This window comes from Canis aureus, chromosome 13 (assembly GCF_053574225.1).
Source record: "Canis aureus isolate CA01 chromosome 13, VMU_Caureus_v.1.0, whole genome shotgun sequence".
Classification (NCBI taxonomy): Eukaryota; Metazoa; Chordata; class Mammalia; order Carnivora; family Canidae; genus Canis; species Canis aureus.
This window is the reverse complement of record NC_135623.1, coordinates 62,890,845-62,909,665: the sequence shown is the minus strand read 5'-3', so window position 1 is coordinate 62,909,665 and position 18,821 is coordinate 62,890,845. Positions and strand designations below refer to the sequence as shown.

Below are 18,821 nucleotides of genomic sequence, written 5' to 3'. Positions count from 1 at the left end.
CATCTTCTAATTTTACAGAAACAAACCTCTCTTTACTTCACAAACAACTCCCAGCCACCATTCCATTTCTGGGCTCCTCTTCCCAAAAAATTTATCTTCTACCAGTTCTTATTTTCCCAGTGTCCCCCCCGAAACTAGCTCCACCACTTCACTGAGACTGACTCGCTCAGGTCACCTATGATCTCCCATCTGCTAAACCACATCTCTATTTTTACCTCACTGAATCTCCTTGCAGCACCTTCTCAAACACCTTTTATCTCTTGGTTTTGGTGACATAGATGCAGGACCTGTGTTTCAACACTATATTCTAGGCAGGCACACAGAGGCAACTCAATAATATTTGTAGAATGAATAAGATAGGAGGATATGCATATATGACTGAAGATGAGCAATTTAGGACAGAGGTCGATAGAAGGACTCATGAATGCTAATTAAGCATTAAGCTGAAGACTCCTTTAAAAGGACGTAACTAATTGCCTAAAGTACAGTTGGTGCTAGAAATCAGTCTAGTCATTATGCTCATCGCTTCTGATAACCCTTTGGTAAACAAGTTCCTAGATATGAAGTTGTTAGGACACCATCTCTTGTAGTGATTAGGTATTAACAGACTAAGATTGTAAATGAAAAATACATTTATCATTTATTCTTGGTAACTAACTTAAATAATCTATGAAGTAGAATGTTTATGCAATCTCAATAAAATATGTCAATTTTGTTTTGCTTTTTTTTTTTAAGATTTATTTATTCATTTTAGAGAGAGAACACACACAAATAGGGGGTAGGGGGGGCAGGGGGAGCAAGAATCTCAAGCAGACTCCGCACTGAGCACAGAGCCTGATGTGGGGCTTGATCTCATGACCCCAAGATCATGACCTGAGCCAAAACTAAGAGTCAGATACTTACCGATTGCACCGCTCAGGCACCCCAAGGTATGTCTTTTTTTTTTTTCTTTAATAAACTGCCACTGGATTAGGCATAGGCAAAATAACTGTAGAAGACTGACACAAAATAGTCAAGTCCAATAAGACTTGATACACACACCCACATTCATGCATATATGTGTATATTTTAATCCAGTTATACATGAAAGTTTATGTGTGTGTGTTTACATTTACAGATCAATGTGACCACTTTAAAGTTAAAATAGCAGTATGTTTCTGGGGCACCTGGGTGGCTCAGTTGGTTGGGAATCTGACTCTTGATTTCAGCTCAGGTCATGATCTCAGGGTCATGAGATTTTGAGCTTTACCCTGGGCTCCTCTCTTTCTCCTCCTCTTTCTGCCTACCCCGCCCTCACAAGCTCTCTGTCTCTAAAAAAAAAAAAAAAAAAAAAAAAAAAAAAGTATGTTTCTATGATTCCATGTCCAACCAACTATTTTCATTAACTGGCCCCAATCATATGCTTCTGCAAAATAATGTAGTAATGGGCTGTATGAGACAATGCCTGAGTTCAGTGGCTCTTAGACCTTATTTATTAGCTCTTACTAATTCTTCTATCATCCACTCACTTTAGATTATTCCAAATATGAATTAAATCAATCTTATGGTTTCTCTTGGAAGAAGGGAGGGACAATTTTTTCTTTTAAAGAAATAAACAACTTTTAGGAATGCTGGCTATAAAGAAAACTTCTGAAAAACTTATGTATCATGTCATTTAATCCTGTTATAAGTTATTGGTATCTTCCCATGGTAGGAAGGAAGGTATATAAGACCAATACATTACTTTAAAAACCCAGTGAGGGCAATTGTAAAATGACTTAGGTTTTCCTTTTCTTTTCTTTTTTCCCCCTCATGCCTTCTTTAGTAACCACAATTTCTCTTCCATGCTCAATCTATGCAACCATGTGATTTGGCCAATAATTGAAGGTAACTCTTATCCATACTGTATAATCTCCAGAACTCTGATCCTCACCTTCCCTTCATACCATGTGGATATATTTAATGTCCAATAAACTTATCCTTCTATAATATGATTTACTAGTGAGTTGTTTTTTTAAAAGCCATATTCCCATCTCCGATAAGGCATCATATGACTTATAACACACTTGTACTTTCCAGAATATGATTTTCTAATCCTATACAGCTCTTCACATGAAATGTGGAATATTTAGTTGTGTTTTCAGTCCCTACCACATAAATACAGAACCATTCTTCCATTGTTTGACCCTCTTCCATTTCTGAAAAAGCTAGCAATTTTCAGAGAAATCAATTAACTTATGATGCAGCACTGGAAAGCAGAAAGTAGGCCTGGATTTTTAAACTCAAGTAGCTCATTGTTTGTCATGTGAATCATAATGAGAATAGTATTTTAGCCTCTCAGAACTGATTAGTTAAATGTCTTGTTTCCCCACTTATCCTCATTATAGCTGCCAGCTCTAATTTAAAATGTGATTATTGAGAGTACCGTATCATAATTTTAATTTTTAAATTGTGGATATATTTGGTATCAATGAAAGAGAAGCAGTACTTGTAAATGGACACAGCCAATATGACACAAATAAATGATGTGAGCACTTCTCCCAACCCCCCGTCAGTGTTATGTGATACCTAACTTCCCAGCAATCCTAGCCTTTCCAACCAGCTTGTGCAGCTTTGTAAACTAGACCTCTCATTAATGACACCATTACCAAATGCTTTTGCAACTAGTTCACCCCCTAAAGTGCATGTCTGTTCTAGCTGAATGATCCTATTCTTGTGCCTCCCTCCACCCTGGCTTTTGCTTATGTATGAACTGCCTTCTTTCAATTGTATTTCTGTGCCATCACTCATGTTCTGTACTATGTCCAGATTTCCTTTGCAACCACTGTTCAACAATCTAAATCATAAACCTAATTCAAAATTCACTTCCTTAAGAGCTACTCCTGATTACCACAGACAATAAAACACCACTAATCTTGGAAGGGATTTTGCATTCCGTGTGGTCTTTGCTCTATCAGTTTACACTGTATTATCTAATGACACCTAGGCAATTTCTTTATGTTTCATATAAAACAGCTTCAACCCCCCCCCAAATAGATATCAAATTACATGACAGCAGGGAGTAGACTATTTTGCTTCCTTTGTATACTCCAGAACTTAATATAGAGACCATAACAAGACGTAATGCCAGTTTCAACCACTATTTGAAATGACACAGAATTATGCCTCAAAATTTAAACTCTATCAAATCTATTTTAGAATGAGACAGAATAAACCAAAAACATGAAAAGGGTCTTTGACCAATCCTAAATTTTTATGGCATTTCCATGTTCAGCAGTTTCTATGGACAAGGCTTGCCCACTATAGACATAACCCCTTACTGCACTTCGAGTGTACAGATCACTTGTCCCACTAGGTCTGCTGCCTGACAACCTGGTAGCTGCACCCTAACTTCCATGCATTGAAAGCCTCCCCCCTCTTTATAGATAGGTCTTTGTCCCCAATTCCTCAGGCTCTCAGCTTTGATTATAACCCATTTCTTGGCATCTTGAACATTTCTAGACCTTGGGTTTATCTCTTCTTCAAACTTACAGCCTCTACCACACTGATATGAAGTTAAGAGATTTGCTTATTGATTGCTCTGTATATAAAAATATAGAGAGTTTTTAACTATCAGAGCAATAAAAACATTGTTTATTCTTAAATATCGTGTGCATGATCATTTCTATTAAAAGGTCCTTCCTTGGAGGCTTCTAGAATAAAATTGATTCTATTGAGAAAACCATGTTCAACATTTTAATAAAGTGATTTTTTTTCTATGATTGTGATCAACGTAAACCGAAAGGACAGTTTATAATGTTTATATATCTAACATTCTGTTTTTTACAAACAAATGTAAAATGATAGATTACTAGAAAAAGATTCCAATGCTGTGAGTTAATGTAGGTAAACTGTCTTCTTTTCTAACAATCCAAACAGTAAGTTTAGAAGCACAGTCTAAGCCTATCTTTAATATCTACATTAAAATTCTCAGCCTTTCAAAGAAGCCAGCAGCCAAAACACAATATATTAACACAAGTTATTAAACTGTGACGTGGGATCCCTGGGTGGCACAGCGGTTTGGCGCCTGCCTTTGGCCCAGGGTGCGATCCTGGAGACCCGGGATCGAGTCCCACATCGGGCTCCCGGTGCATGGAGCCTGCTTCTCCCTCTGCCTATGTCTCTGCCTCTCTCTCTCACTCTCTCTCTCTCTCTGACTATCATAAAATAAAAAATAAATAAATAAATAAACTGTGACATTACTACAAAATAGGTTTCATAGGGTGGGACAATTTTAAAAGTGAGAAAATTTAAAGTATATAACAATCTTTATTAAAGTTCCATAAATACTCTGATTTAGAGCACATTGTGACAATGAACAATATTGATATCTTCTGGCCCATTTTGTAGAATAATCAAAAGTATACTTTAAAAACCACTTCTAAACCTGCAACTTTATTTAAGACAATTTTCATCTATTGCTTTCCAGCTTCACTGTTGCTGCAAACTATGCCTTTGAAATGATGCCTGTCACCGTCTTAATAGATCAACCTACGATTACCATAGATACCACCTGCACAACTTAGTGACTACCACTGCTTTGCTTATCTGATTGGAAAACACACCCAATTTATACTGTTTCTATATTCATCCATGATAAGTGTCCCCTCTGACATTCTCCTAAATGAGAATGAGAATAACCTTTGCTGCATTCCTAAATTACCCTTGCTCACCATCTTTCTGATCAAAGAGACTGAATTTATTTTAAATAAGACTTTAAGAAAAATATTACTGTAAATCATATATTGCTTCAAGACTACATATTTTACTCCAGAGTTTAGCGTACCTTAGGGCAACATTACATGTAACAACATTATAAATGGCATTACAGCCACTTGTACAAATACCAGTGTTTCAAAAGGTGAGACATTTCTAATAGATTTACAATAAAATCCATAAAAAATTTATATCATTTAAGTTGCTTGAAATGGGAAAGAGTAAGCTGTCACTGATGGTCTCAAAAGAATTAATAGACTCCATTAATGATGTAACTCTTATCACGAAAACGATTCATGTTTCAATAATCGCAGTAAAGGTAGCAGCCCAAAGAACCTTTATCTATCTAAAAAGAAAACAAAATTTCTTTTTTAAAATCATAAAATGCTGACCTAAATGAGGAATTCAATAAAGTGAATGAAACCTGAAAGCCAAGTGACAGATTTTTTGCAATATATACCTTCCTTCTCACTTGATGATATCAGGTGTCAAAGCAACTTCATGAGAATTAGTTAAAAATATAAAAATGTTTTTCAAAGTACTTTGATTCAAGACTAACTGGGGTGAAATAGCTGTTAAAATGAGTTGAAACTTTTAAGAGAATGAGCAGGTTACTTATTATATATACACCAATAAACAATTTCCAGACTAACATGATAAAAATATGGTAAATGTGGAGAATCATCTGTGAACTAGTTGTTTTATAATACCAGACTGTTACTAACACCTCATCCATATTATTCTGTAATCAAACCTCAATGAGAAAGAATTCTAGAGAAATATGAATCACTAATGTCAACCTGTAGCATAGTGCCAGTAGAGATTCCTTATTAAAACAGTATCAGCACTATTCCTAAGGCAACATCACCAAAGGAAACAAACAACTTAGAGCAAATGTCACAGGTGCAACGTGAAGAAATAGCTTATAAATAGTACTAGCTTGTCATTCAGACTGCAACACCATTCCTTCCTTCATCCCATTAAAGTACTGGCTTGCGAGCACTTGATACCCAGCCAGAGAAAGAGTAACTTATGTCATCTTTTTAAATAATTAGACATAGAGTCCAATGTGTTCATAAAATAGGTCTGAACTGCAAGTCCTCTTTCTTCTAGAACAGCAGTTATCTGAACATTAGGTTCCCTTTCCAGAAGTTAGAACAAGCTGCTGCTTGCTTGGCTAGTTCATTATGGCTGGTAGTCAAAAAAGACCATCATAGGCTCCTTCACTGTTCTAGGAGTTCAGTCTATAGATTTGGTTTGCACAACAGACCTTGCACCAATATGATAATGAAGTCACTAACCTTTGTTCTCTTTTAAGATGCATAAATTTCAAATCAGTCATTAAAGCAGTATTTCTAATATAAAGTATCAAATGTGTACCCTTACATTTATTAACTAAACTGTTCAGATAACTGAACAATTAAACAGGCATTAAAATGCATACAGCATAAGCCTTTTAAAGGGTTTTCTTTAAAGTTTTATTTATTTATTAGACACAGAGAGAGACAGAGACAGAGAGAGAGAGGCAGAGACACAGGCAGAGGGAGAAGCAGGCTCCATGCAGGGAGCCCGACGTGGGACTCGATCCCAGGTCTCCAGGATCATGTCCTGGGCTGAAGGTGGTGCTAAACCACTAAGCCACTGGGGCTGTCCTTAAAGAGTTTTTAATATTACAAGACTACACATATATGTACACATATTATTTAGTTGAAATAAACAGGATATTAAATTGTTTATTAAGTATTCTCTTAAATATGTGGAATGCATACTTGTAAAACACTAGAATATTACAGAATAATTATCTTGGATATTAGATTATAAGTGATTTTTTCCTTCTGTTTATCTTTGCTAATTTATGTAATTATTATTTTTTACATTAAAATTATATATAATTTTAAAAGTATACCAATGTTTAAATGTTGTTTGCCTATACCTTCTTCCAAGTTAAGAGTCTCCAAAAAGGGAAAAAAAAAGTAGGTCCTGTGTTTGAGGGAGAAGAGTATTATTCAATTCTCCATTCCTCTGGGAAACAGAATTCCCAGAAATACAGGAGCTGGTTTACAGGCATATTCCAGGCTTCCTGGGTAGAATTCTAGGACATAAAACCACTTGCCATTTTATACTGCCGGTTTCCTCAATCATAAAATGCAGATGATAATTATACTCACCTCAAAAGATAGTTGCAATATTAAATTATATCATAAATATATATATATGTATATATTTAGCATTTAAAATGGTGACCTGGTAAATAGAAAGCACTATCGAAGCCTCAGCTATTTTTCCATCATTATTGTATTACTACTAAAATGATTACTACTTCTATCATTACTACTGCCACCACCAATGCTATTACCATTACTATAACTATTCCTACTATAAGAACAAACAGGCAATAGAGCCTCTCTCCCTTATGGGGCCATTTTCCAAAGAGAATAATGCCTGCCAATCTGATCTTGGACAAGTAGAAGGGCAAAGAGGCATGGGAATTGCACCAGAGATTGTTTTTCAGTAGATGGATGCAATGTGCCTCTGGCACTCTTTACCTACCATTCTGGCCTCCAAAGGCCATCCCAGTGCCTTCTATTACCACACCCAGGTCTGTACAAATTACTTCTCCCTGTCTCACCGACTCTGACATTTTATAAAAGTTTCTTCATATCTTTAAAATAGACTCTTAATATGTCTCTGACCCATTCAGAATTATTCATCAAGAATATACTTTAATATTTTAATGAGAGACTTAGGTTAGGTTACAGAAGGGGGGGTGGTCATTTATGCTTTAATAAATTTTGTCAATTCAAATATTTATTTAGTAAGTTTAAATAAAGATATCTAATCAGTTTTGGGTTTTGTTGTTTTTAGAATGTGTGTGCATGGGTGTGGGGTGGTGGGGGTGGTGGGGAGAGAACCCCAAGCAGGCTCCATACTCAGTGCAGAGCCCAATGTGGAGCTCCATCTCAACCCTGGGATCATAACTTGTGCTGAAATCAATAGTCAGATGCTTAACCAAGCCACCCAGGTGCCCTTTAATCAGTTAAAATTTTAAAAACTTCAGTCAAAATAAAAATATTTAATTGTGAAAAATAAACAAATGGGGTAAAAAATAACTAGTAAAACTCAGTAGCTGACACCCTCAGTCAGGGAACTTAAACAGAGGCGGCACATGTGTAACAGGTAAGTTCTAACCCAAAGATGGTCATAGCTGATGGCAACCAGGTGCACATCTGCCCCAACCCCAGACAATCAGACTATAGCCTGAAGAAGCCAAAGAAAAGATAGGGGCACTACAGCCAAATGGCATAACCATTAGGGACATAAGGGCATAAATCAACAGTCAGCACACACAGCCAAAATCACACGAAGAAAGACATTAGTAGCCTTAGAAAGCGGGAAGCCAGTCCAGAGACAAATGCAAGAATGAGAGACCATATGGTCCTAAAAAGCAGAAAAGTCAACGATAGTCTCTGGCTTTCTATTTCTAGTCCCATGTGGTCTCAATGAACTTTCTTTGCTTCTCTTTAATGTTTATGAGACTGCCTGTTACAGAGGCAGATTTTATGCAGATGAACAAATGTGCCCTACACTAGCCTGACATGTTCCTATAACAAATGGACATGTCACCAACACATCTTGTGTTCTTTTCCTTGGTTAAAGAGATTGGAATCGTGTTTAAACATAAAATGGTCCTTTCTTAAAGATCAACACCCCAAGGTACTACCTTGTTTTGTGTCAGAAGAGGAAACAGGAAGAGAAGAATTGTGCAAAAGGATTCAGCAAAAGGATTTTAAGCTTCACAGATAATCCATTACAGAATATCTATACAATACCTGCTTCTTGGAAGAAACATGGATTCCTTAATGAACACGGAACCAGAGAGAAGGATATACCAGCAGGTCCCAATATCATCAGGACTAGAAAAAAAGATAATAAAATTAGATGATTAATCTGTGACAACAACAAAATCAAAACATAGCACAAAGTATAGTACCCATGTTTCTTTTAGAATCACGAAGTACAATGAAATAGCATAAAACAAATTCATAAAAATGCCACTATTTGATTACTGGAATCATTTTTTAAATTATCTTTTATCCTCCAAATAAGCTAAAGATACTTATCAGTATATTACACCTACTGCACTTACCATCCCAAGTTTTATCTTTGAATTTTTTTGACTAAAATAGTTCCCCTGCTTTTCGTAAAACAAAATATAAAGAGGTAAACAATGAAACTCTCTACCAAGCTCCCACATTTTTCTGCCATACTTGTTGGATATTCTTTCAGAATTTATATACAGAAAAAACAGGACATATATTCTTATTCCCTCCACCGTCTTTCTTTCTCTCTATGGAAAGACCGCATACTCTATAGTGTTCTTTCCTTTGTGCTCTTAGAGATCTTCTTATGAGAGGATAGCTTTCTTGTGGATGTGACATATTTGCCTTAAGCAACCCCTGGTGACAGTTATTTCTGTTGTTTTTAATCATTTGCAGTTATTTAAAAATAAATAAAAACTGCAACCAGGAACCTCATGCATACAGTTTTTACTATAACTAGTAACCAGAAGTGCAACTGTTGTGTCAAAAGGCACATGCACCATAATTTTGATAAATGTTGAGAACTGTCCTCCACAGGTGCTCAACTCAGCAACTTACCTATATACTATCACACAGCCTTACTAATATATAATATAGTGGCTACATTTGTTTAACAAATGTTTCACAATTTTATGATGAGGGCTATTCTAGGTGCTTAGCATACTTTAAGGAACACCACCATCAACAACAAAAAGTTCTTTCCCTTATGGAGCTTATATTCTGGTGGGATAATACAGATAAGAAAAATAGCAAATTAGTTAAGTTCCAAATCAGTGCTCTGCGGAAAAAAATTACTATAGGTCAAGGAAAATGCGAAACAGGGTGTCACAGTCATACCTGGCTGGGTAAGACCAGTCTCACCAAGGAGAGCACATTTGGGTGGAGGAGCTGACAGCCAAGGGTCAGGAACCATCATTCCAGGCAAAGGGCGGGGAGGACCCAGCGTCAGTGCAAAGGCTGACATGACCTAGCCAGGGCCTAGGTGCGGCTGAAGCAGAGTGGGTAAGGGGTAAGCCACAGGGGGGCATGAGAAATACTACCATTGAGGCTTTTTTTTTTTAACAATCTTTTAGGTTATTGCCAATCTGCTTGATGAAAATGAGATCTTTGTGCATTTTTCATTTCTTTTTCTTATTACAAGAGCACCTTTTTTATTTCCATGAGTCTAATCTTTTTCTGTGAAATTAGTTTACTACTTTTAACCAATTTTCTTTTAAGTTGTGGGACTTATTCTAATCTAGAAACACTTTATAAAAATTAGCCTTTTTAAAAAGATGGGCTGTGAGTAGCTTCTTCCTTAGTTTGTTACTTTATCCTTTGCACTTTTTGCCATTGTGTAAGTTATTCTATTTTATCCAGTCAAGTTCACCAAATTTATTAGTTAGGATACAGGCTCAGATACTGTTAAAACAAAACAAAAAGCTAAACATAGTAATGGCTTAACCAGGAGGAAGTTCATTTCTCTCTCACACACAGAACGGCAGCCTTAGCACCAAAGGCCCAAGGCTGATATGACGGTGGCTTTGTCATTCCCAACCCACAACGGCCATGGCATATTCTAAGGAAGCAGCTTCAAATCTCACCACTGCATTCACATTCTAGGCAGTGGAAGGGGTGGAAGGAAGTACAGGACATTGCTGTTATGAGTACAACATGGAAGCTGGATACTACACTTGTCTCACAGCACAATGTGAGAGAGGGCAGGTAGAAATAGATTCCAAAAGTTTTTACAGGACAGTAAATTCTATTTACAGTTCTGAATAGCTATTTAAAGCACCAACCACTATCATGTAATCATTACATTTTGCTATTTGCTTCCAAACAAATCAGCAGTTGACTATCATTTTCCCCAAGATCAGTCTTAATATCACAACTACTTAGTCCCTGATAGCAAGGCTTCATGAAAAGTAAAGGAAGGATATTGTCAAATAGAGTTTAGCTCCAACGAAACCATAAAAGTTCAATGATTTCTCAAATGAGAATGCAAAGTACAGTACTACAGAAATAATTCATATCCTTTTCCCTCCAGATTTTAATCATTAGCTTTTACAATCTATAATCATTGGGGGGGAGGGGTGTCTTTCTTAGCATAAGGTGACAGTATTATTATTAAATTCTAATTTATGTTAAGTGAAGGTGTGCTCTCCCAAATGCAAGCACCGCTTCAAAAATTTTTAATAATAAGTAATAAAACACTGAAATAAAAAAAGAATTATTATGTAAACTTAATCTGCTCTTACAATGTTCCCTTATCACCAAAAGGTTGGTCAAGAGAACTGAAATCTAGAAAAATGGGAAGTTAAGGTAGATCACTGTTTATTAACTATGTGGCCTTGGGCAAGTTACTAGAGCGAGTAACTGCAAGGATTAAATAAACAACACTCATTAAATGCGAATAATAATTATTCTAGAGTTTTTTTTTTTATCATATACCACGGTCTAAATCAACTGTGACATAGAGATTAGAGCAAACATTTGCTGGCTTCCTAGTTATTCTGTACCTGTCCACTTTTTTTTAAAAAAGATTGTATTTATTTATTCATAAGAGACACACAGAGAGAGGCAGAGACACAGGCAGAGGGAGAAGCAGGCTCCCTGCGAGGAGCCCGATGTGGGACTAGATCCCAGAACCCCGGGATCACCCTCTGATCCAAAGGCAGACGCTCAACCGCTGAGCCACCTCGGCGCCCGTACCTGTCCACTTTGAAGGCATATTACTATGGATGAAATAAGTGCAAGGTTTGTAAATGCAGCCTTCCTGGCACTGATTCTAAAGCATGCATGAAGTGAATGATAACTAATGTCCAAAGTGGATAAAGTACGGTAACAGGCAATATTCTGACTCCCCGAATGCCCATTCATTACCCTATAATTAGGGTTGACTCTTTCAGAAAAAATTTAAGACGGTAAAGATAAGAAACTGATAATCTCAACCTCTTCCACTTTCATTTTGTTTTCCTGATAGATGGGCTGTTTCCTCTACCTTTTCCAAAAAATTCAAATGTCAACTCACAAAAGCTGTATTTGCTTGAGAAGGAACTGACAAGAGGATGATCAATCAACAAACATTTATTGAATTTAGGGAACATGTACACTACATGCCATGCCAATTATGACCACAGCAACTCCTTTATTATTATCTCTTTTTTAAGGATTCGGGTTTTATAAATGTAAGTTCATCAGAACTAGGAAAACAAAAACAGTGAATCTTATTTTAACATGTTCAGGAAATAGCTGTAAAGCTAGAAAATCCCTCCCATCTTCTCTTCCCACCCATCCCCCCACAGAACTCATGTTGGTTTGTGTTCCAAAAATTCCTTGCTGTGAGATGCCACCATAAAATCTGTTTTACTTAGTATTAATCATCCAGAAAATTCTCCTGACTTTGTTAGAAATCATCTACAATTATGCCTCAGGCAGGCAGTGTTTCAGTATGGGGTACATCCTGCTTCCCTTCAAAGGCTGCAAATACGCCTTTCCCACAGTGCAGCTGTCATTACCCGAGGTTTTATAGCATTTTTTACACATATAAAGTGATGATTATTTTTTTAAAGAAAAAATGCAGAGGTTCTAAGAAAGTACTTAGCAGGAGCAGCATTAAACTTTTCTAACACTTAAAGGGTAATAAGCAAACTGAATCCCAGACCTCGCTTACAGACACACTGGCAACGAAGTTAGCAAACAGAAGACTATGACAATAGTAGTTATCTGGGACTAACACTGGGATTTCATTTTGTCCAGTGGTTCTCAAGCTTTAATATGCATGTCAATCACCTGGGATATTAATTAAGAATGAATGCTCTCAGCCTCTGCCTTTTCCACCTAACCCCACAGTCTATGATCATCAGGTGGGAGATCCATCACAGTGCCTTTTAAACACAGACCCCAGGTGATTTTTATGCTTGGGGCTTGTCAACTTTGAAAAACCTTTAGAAAAACCGTCTCAAAACCAAGCCCCAACAGCAACAAATGGCAAGAGAAAAAGTACAACTCTATCAATATCTACGGAAATAAGCTGCAGGTGTCATATTCACCAGTGTTATTTTAATTTTTTCCTCAATAATTGTTTTATGCTTTTAAAATGAGCTAAGGGCCGAAATTATGAGCTAATGGGACAAGCTGAATCTTGGAATAAACCTTGGATTGAGCGTCTCCAAATAACCTAAGTCTTAACACCAGCAGCAGTGGGTAGAAAAGAGGAACCTAAAGATTAAAGAGGGACATACAGCAAAGTAGTACTTTGCAAATCTCTCTGATTAGCCAAAATGGACACTTAGAAAAGACCTATAATTTTTTAGACTAAACTAAGAACTCTAACAGACAACTGATTTGATGCTAGTACAGCCCATTCTGCAATCTACAAAATGAAAGCCACAAAAGCCTAGGTGTATGACAAGACACTCTGAAAAGCCTTTTTATTTCACCAACGTGGAGAAAATGAATAAACCAAACCAAACCAAACCAAACAAAACCAAAATATAAACAGACCATTATAGAATGATCAATTCGCTCTCGGTCTAATTAGACAGAAGGACTCTGAAGTAATCAAAAATGAATGATGCCCCTTAAGCCAAGGCTAAGCTGGAATGGCAAGTGTAGACTTGGAATAACGGGGAAGAGAGAGGCAAGCACTGAATGTGGAGCCATTCTGTCCCCGCCTTGTTTCCTTCTACTCCTCAACGCGAACCACCACTACTGCCTGGCTGCTCTCCTGGCTGCTCCTTCCCACCTAGGCCAACCTGTCGAAGACGTCTGCCTCTCTTCATCTTCTCAATCATATCATACCTTAAAGAATTGGCTCAAGCCCTATTTCTTTAATAAATCTTCTCCTCACTGTTTTCCAAATTCCAAAATATTTATCCCATCTAATTTTATTCTATTTTATATTTTTCTCCTTTGAATTCTTAGTCCTGAGGTACCTAGGTACCTTCCTCCAACGACACTGAAGCTCCTTCCAGACAGGAGCTGCGCGCTGCCGCAGGTAGAAACTGGGCACCACTGCAGTTACCGTTTGCTCATGCGCGTCAGATCGTGGCGAGCTTCTGCTTACGACCCGTAGTTCCCCAACCAGAGAAAGTCCAAACCCTTGGCGAGCACAGGAAGGAAGCAATATGTTGCTATGCAAAGCACAAAGGTTTTGGAACATATATTCGTTCCTGCTAGCCATGTGATCCTGCTGAAGTTAAATTCTAGTTCTAGATCCTAGTTCCTCCACTGTAAAATGGAGATACTGATACCTTTTTCACAACATTACTTGGATTTAACAACAGTATATTTGTGCAGTGCCTTGCATAGCAGGTACACAAGAGAGTTCTCTTCATCTCTTTCCTTCTCTTATGACCATTTCTAAAAGGCCAACCTACAATTTTACCTCCTGCTCCTAACCCCAAATGTCCTATCCTGCAAACTTCACCTTGGTCAGCCATACTACACTATTTTTCCCCAACAATGTCTCAAGGGCCTTTGGATAAACCTGCTGGTCCAGCTTTTAAACAGTACCTTTTATCTAGTAAACTCATTACTCATCCTTCGAATTCCAGGCTAACTACCACTTACCCTGAGAAGTGTGTTAGTAGCTTCCAAATAAAGTGACTCATTTTCTTCCTGAGCTCTCAGGGCATTTTGTACATGTTCACAGTAAGCAGCTGCCAGTGTCATAATATTTATTTTAAGAGTCTTCCCCACCATTAGTTTTTAAACTCCTGTAACTCACCAGTATCACGTATATGTGTGTGTGTGTGTGTGTGTGTATATATATATGCTACACAATGCTTGATTGGCACTCAAGCTCTATTCTTAATGAATTAATTAATATTTAATAGACACCAACTCAGATGTGGTATTAAAGTGAAAGCCTGGGGCGCCTGGGTGGCTCAGTCGGGTAAGCGTCAGACTCTGGGTTTCGGCTCAGGTCACAGGCCTCCGGGTCTGGAGACCTGGCCAGAGTTGGAGGGAATAGGGCTCTGCGCTCAGCAGGAGGTCTGCTTGTCCCTCTCCCTCCCCCTGCACTCCTGCCCCCTCTTGGGCTTTCTTTCTAAAATAAATAAATAAAATCTTAAGAAAAGTCAAAGATGTAAGTTTCAATTTACCAGTAACCAGAAAAATGAAACCAGGCCGAGAACGGCCTTAAGCAATATGTGGGAAGCCCACACGGTGGCGATGTCTGCACATGAAAGGGCTGCATGTGCCGCTGCACATTTCCCATTTAGAAAGCAGGAAGCTAATGCAAGTGATCAAACTGAAGATGACAAGGGGGTTGGAAGAATCAGCATCAGCATCAAAAGAAAACTAACTTAGCAAAGGCAGCTATTAGAGAGCAAAAAACTAACATGAAAGGGCTACTTTATTCAGTTGTTAATATGAAAATTTAGTGGTGTTTTGTGGAGCCCAACAACCAAAAGGGCTGCTTATGGCAATGACAGCAAGGAAAACTGAGGAGAAAGCCTTGCAACAAGACAAGAGTAGCAGGAGTGGGGCAGGCAGCTGCGGGCAGGGGATACTCAGGTGCCTTAATATTCAGCTGGAAACAGGCACCTGAGGGGGGAGGGTGGCGGTGACAAATAGAAACAGAAACTTTGGTAAGAATGGTACCCTCCAAGAATTCAGAAAATTTGGGGCCAGAAATTAGTACTTTCCCAGATGAGCCTGACAAAACAAGGCATGAGGAGGGCGTCAGAGCCACAGGAAGGAATCCCGCCCACTTTGGCAGATCAAGTGCAATATGGCATTGGCCTAGGTCGGAAGTGACCCAGAGGCATAGAATCACCTCTACAGTGCTTTCTGTGGGCCACAGCAGCAAGGGCATTAGGACACAGAGAAGCAAAAACATGAAAATCATGGTGAATAAGAATGGTCACCCATTCAAGCATCAGTGAAGCGTCTACAAACACGGGTTAGGAAGACCATTCAGGGAAGAAGTGGCTGGGGCACTCATGGAGAGGTTAGATGCAACTAGGACCCCAAACATCAAACATCCATTTTTTTGGATGTTTTAGAAAGGATATTATACCATATTCAAGCACCAAAGCTGCGGGCATCCAAAAGATGTGGAGCCAGGACTCTTATCACCCTTTTGTGGGCAAATGGCTCCCCATCTGGGGTAAAACATCAGAAAGGGAAATAAAATGACGAGTAACAAAAATTCCAATAACTAAGTGGAGACAACTAGGCAAGGAATCCCAAAAGGCCGGCCACCAAATGACCAAAACTAGAAAACACCGGTCTCTTTCTGGATCTACCATCTGAGCAGCAGCATCCAACCAGAGGACAAAACCAGAAAATAGAAGAAAATCTTCCTAAGTTTCTCCTTCTCCCCAACCTATCATCACATTCTGTTTGTGCCTCCCAACCCTCAAGCCTCTCCATCGAGGCTCTCTGCTGAAGGTCAGGCCCTCGTGGCTGCTCACCTATACTGTCCTTCATACTCTTCTGATGGGCTTAGACTTGTACTCTCAAATATATGATTATGCCAAAAGCCATCATGCAAATAACTTTACTTATTTAGAGCAAATTATTCTCTGTCCTTCTACAGGAGTCAGGCAGTTAGTTCACAGCAGAGGTTTTCAATATGCACTTGCCAGCCCCTTGGGACTACACACCGTCCAACCCTCTTCTAACCATAACAGCTACTGCTATTGAGCTAAATAGGATTTCCTATGAACAAAGTGTTCCATGGCATAAAAAAAGAAGTTCTAACAATGGCCACCTTCCAATATGCAGATGGCTTTTCAGATACACAATAATGTTAATTTTTTTCAAATACATTACATCACTTTTGTTACTGGGTTAATCAAAAAGTTTAATCATCAGTTGTTTTGGGTTTCTGCTCCTCTGATGGGACTGTAAGCTATAAGCTGAAAGACAAAATATGCATTATTTATTTTTGGATGGCCAATACCACAAAGTAAGCTCATCAGATAAATTAATGCAACACAGCATTATAAGTGATCCTAGAAATATTAGGTCAAAAGAAAGGTAAACCCACATGATTTTTACTAAGGCATAATAATAAAACATATTTTAGAAAGAGCTCTAACAAGAATTACAGGTTTTTGCATTTATATTTTTACCCTATAGAGAAGCAGTATTTTTTTAAGAATTTGTTTGTTTGTTTGTTTGTTTAACAGAGATAGAGCCCGAAAGCACAAGCAGGAGGAGCAGCAGAGATAGAGGGAGCAGGCTTAGCAGGGAGTCCGATGCGGGGCTCGACCCTAGGACCCAGGGACCGTGACCTGAGCCGAAGGCAGACGCTCAACCAGCTGAGCCACCCAGGGCCCTGGTCTCTTCTGCTTAGAGAAGCAATATTTATTACAAAAGTATATACTTCATAATATTTAATTATATATAAATATATAAATTCCCATACTTCTGAAAACACATTTAAGAAATAGAGGGTAATTTTTTTTTTGAGGGTAACTTTTTATTCTGTCTCCTAAAAGTTCTAGATTGTAAGGAAGGTACTTCGCTGTATTATAAATAAAAATTTTGAAGAAAAAAAAGCACCATTTTAACATTAAGTTCTTGAGAAAATCCTTATTCTCTACTCAATAGCAGGAGCTCAGAACCATGAAAAAAGGAAAAGTAAATACATTAGAAGAACTCTGAAAACTGATGAAAATATTAAGGCTATTTCAGCTTTATTTTGAAAAATAAATAACTGTATTTTGAAAATACAGGGAATAGGGATCCCTGGTTGGCGCAGTGGTTTGGCGCCTGCCTTTGGCCCACGGCGCAATCCTGGAGACCCGGGATCAAATCCCACGTCGGGCTCCCGGTGCATGGAGCCTGCTTCTCCCTCTGCCTGTGTCTCTGCCTCTCTCTCTCTCTCTCTCTCTCTCTCCGTGTGTGACTATCATAAATAAATAAAAATTTTAAAAAATAAAAAAAAAGAAAATACAGGGAATATAATAAGACATCCTTTTTTTTTTTAATCGTAATTCACTTAGCCAGCAGACCTGAAGAACGAGTAAAGCCAAAAATTCTATAGGCTCATAAATGGAGTCATTCTTAAACTAACAAAATTCATTTTAAAAAATGAAATGAAGGAGTGATGCCTTGGGAACCGTTAAGTTATTCAAAACACTTTTTTTTTAATGATAAAAAAATGTCAATGCAGATTCCACATATATTACAATACATCAATCAGTCATTCAGCCATACTGAGGATGGAGGGATATTTTCAAGGGCTCAAGAAACAATTTATCAAATTTAAAAGAGCAGCCAAGGGACATCTGGGTGGCTCAGTGGTTGAGCGTCTGCCTTCGGCTCAGGTCGTGATCCCAGATTCCTGAGATCAAGTCCTGGGATGGGCTCCACACTAAGTGGGGAGTCCCTGTGAGATTCTCTCCCTCTGCCCCTCCCACTGCTCACATGCACTCACATGTTCGTCCTTGCTTTCTCTCTCAAATAAATCAAATCTTAAAAAAGAAATATATAGGGACGCCTGGGTGGTTCAGTGGTTGAGCATCTGCCTTCGGCTCAGGGTGTGATCCCGGAGTCCTGGGACCAAGTCCCACATTGGACTCCCTGAATGGAGCCTGCTTCTCCCTCTGCCTGTGTCTCTGCCTCTCTCTCTCTCTCTCTGTGTGTATCTCTCAGCAATAAATAAATAAAATCTAAAAAAAAAAAAAAAAAAAAAAAAAAGAGCAGCCAAATCTGAAAAGTTAAATGTTTTGAAAACTACCGATGAGTCATGAAATTAATTTATAAAGCCAGTCTTTTAGAATTATGCACAGCAATCTCATTTTCATCACAAACCTGTTCCTCATCTAGTGAAAAGTAGTGCTCAGAAATCAAAGAGAACCTGTAGACATCCAGAAACTGAGTGAAATTCAAAGCCAAATCTGCCAACTCACTAAACAAGGGCCTCAAGTAACTGCAATAATACTGCCAAACGGTTTATAGCACCACTAACCTGTACTTATCAGAAAGCAGATGAAGTAATTAGCCTTATTTACCAACTACATATTTCTTTAAAGAGCTATATCT

General features: G+C 38.1%; 1 protein-coding gene across 8 annotated transcripts in view; it reads right to left on the bottom strand.

Moving 5' to 3' along the window:
• RAPGEF2 (Rap guanine nucleotide exchange factor 2) overlaps positions 1-18,821 on the bottom strand; it is a 242,171-nt gene that overhangs the window by 132,660 nt on the left and 90,690 nt on the right. For all 8 annotated transcript variants that reach the window (XM_077846523.1, XM_077846526.1, XM_077846528.1 and 5 more), the window contains exon 4: positions 8,565-8,648. In XM_077846523.1, the coding sequence (XP_077702649.1) occupies positions 8,565-8,648 (84 nt within the window). The remainder of the gene's footprint in view (positions 1-8,564; positions 8,649-18,821) is intronic.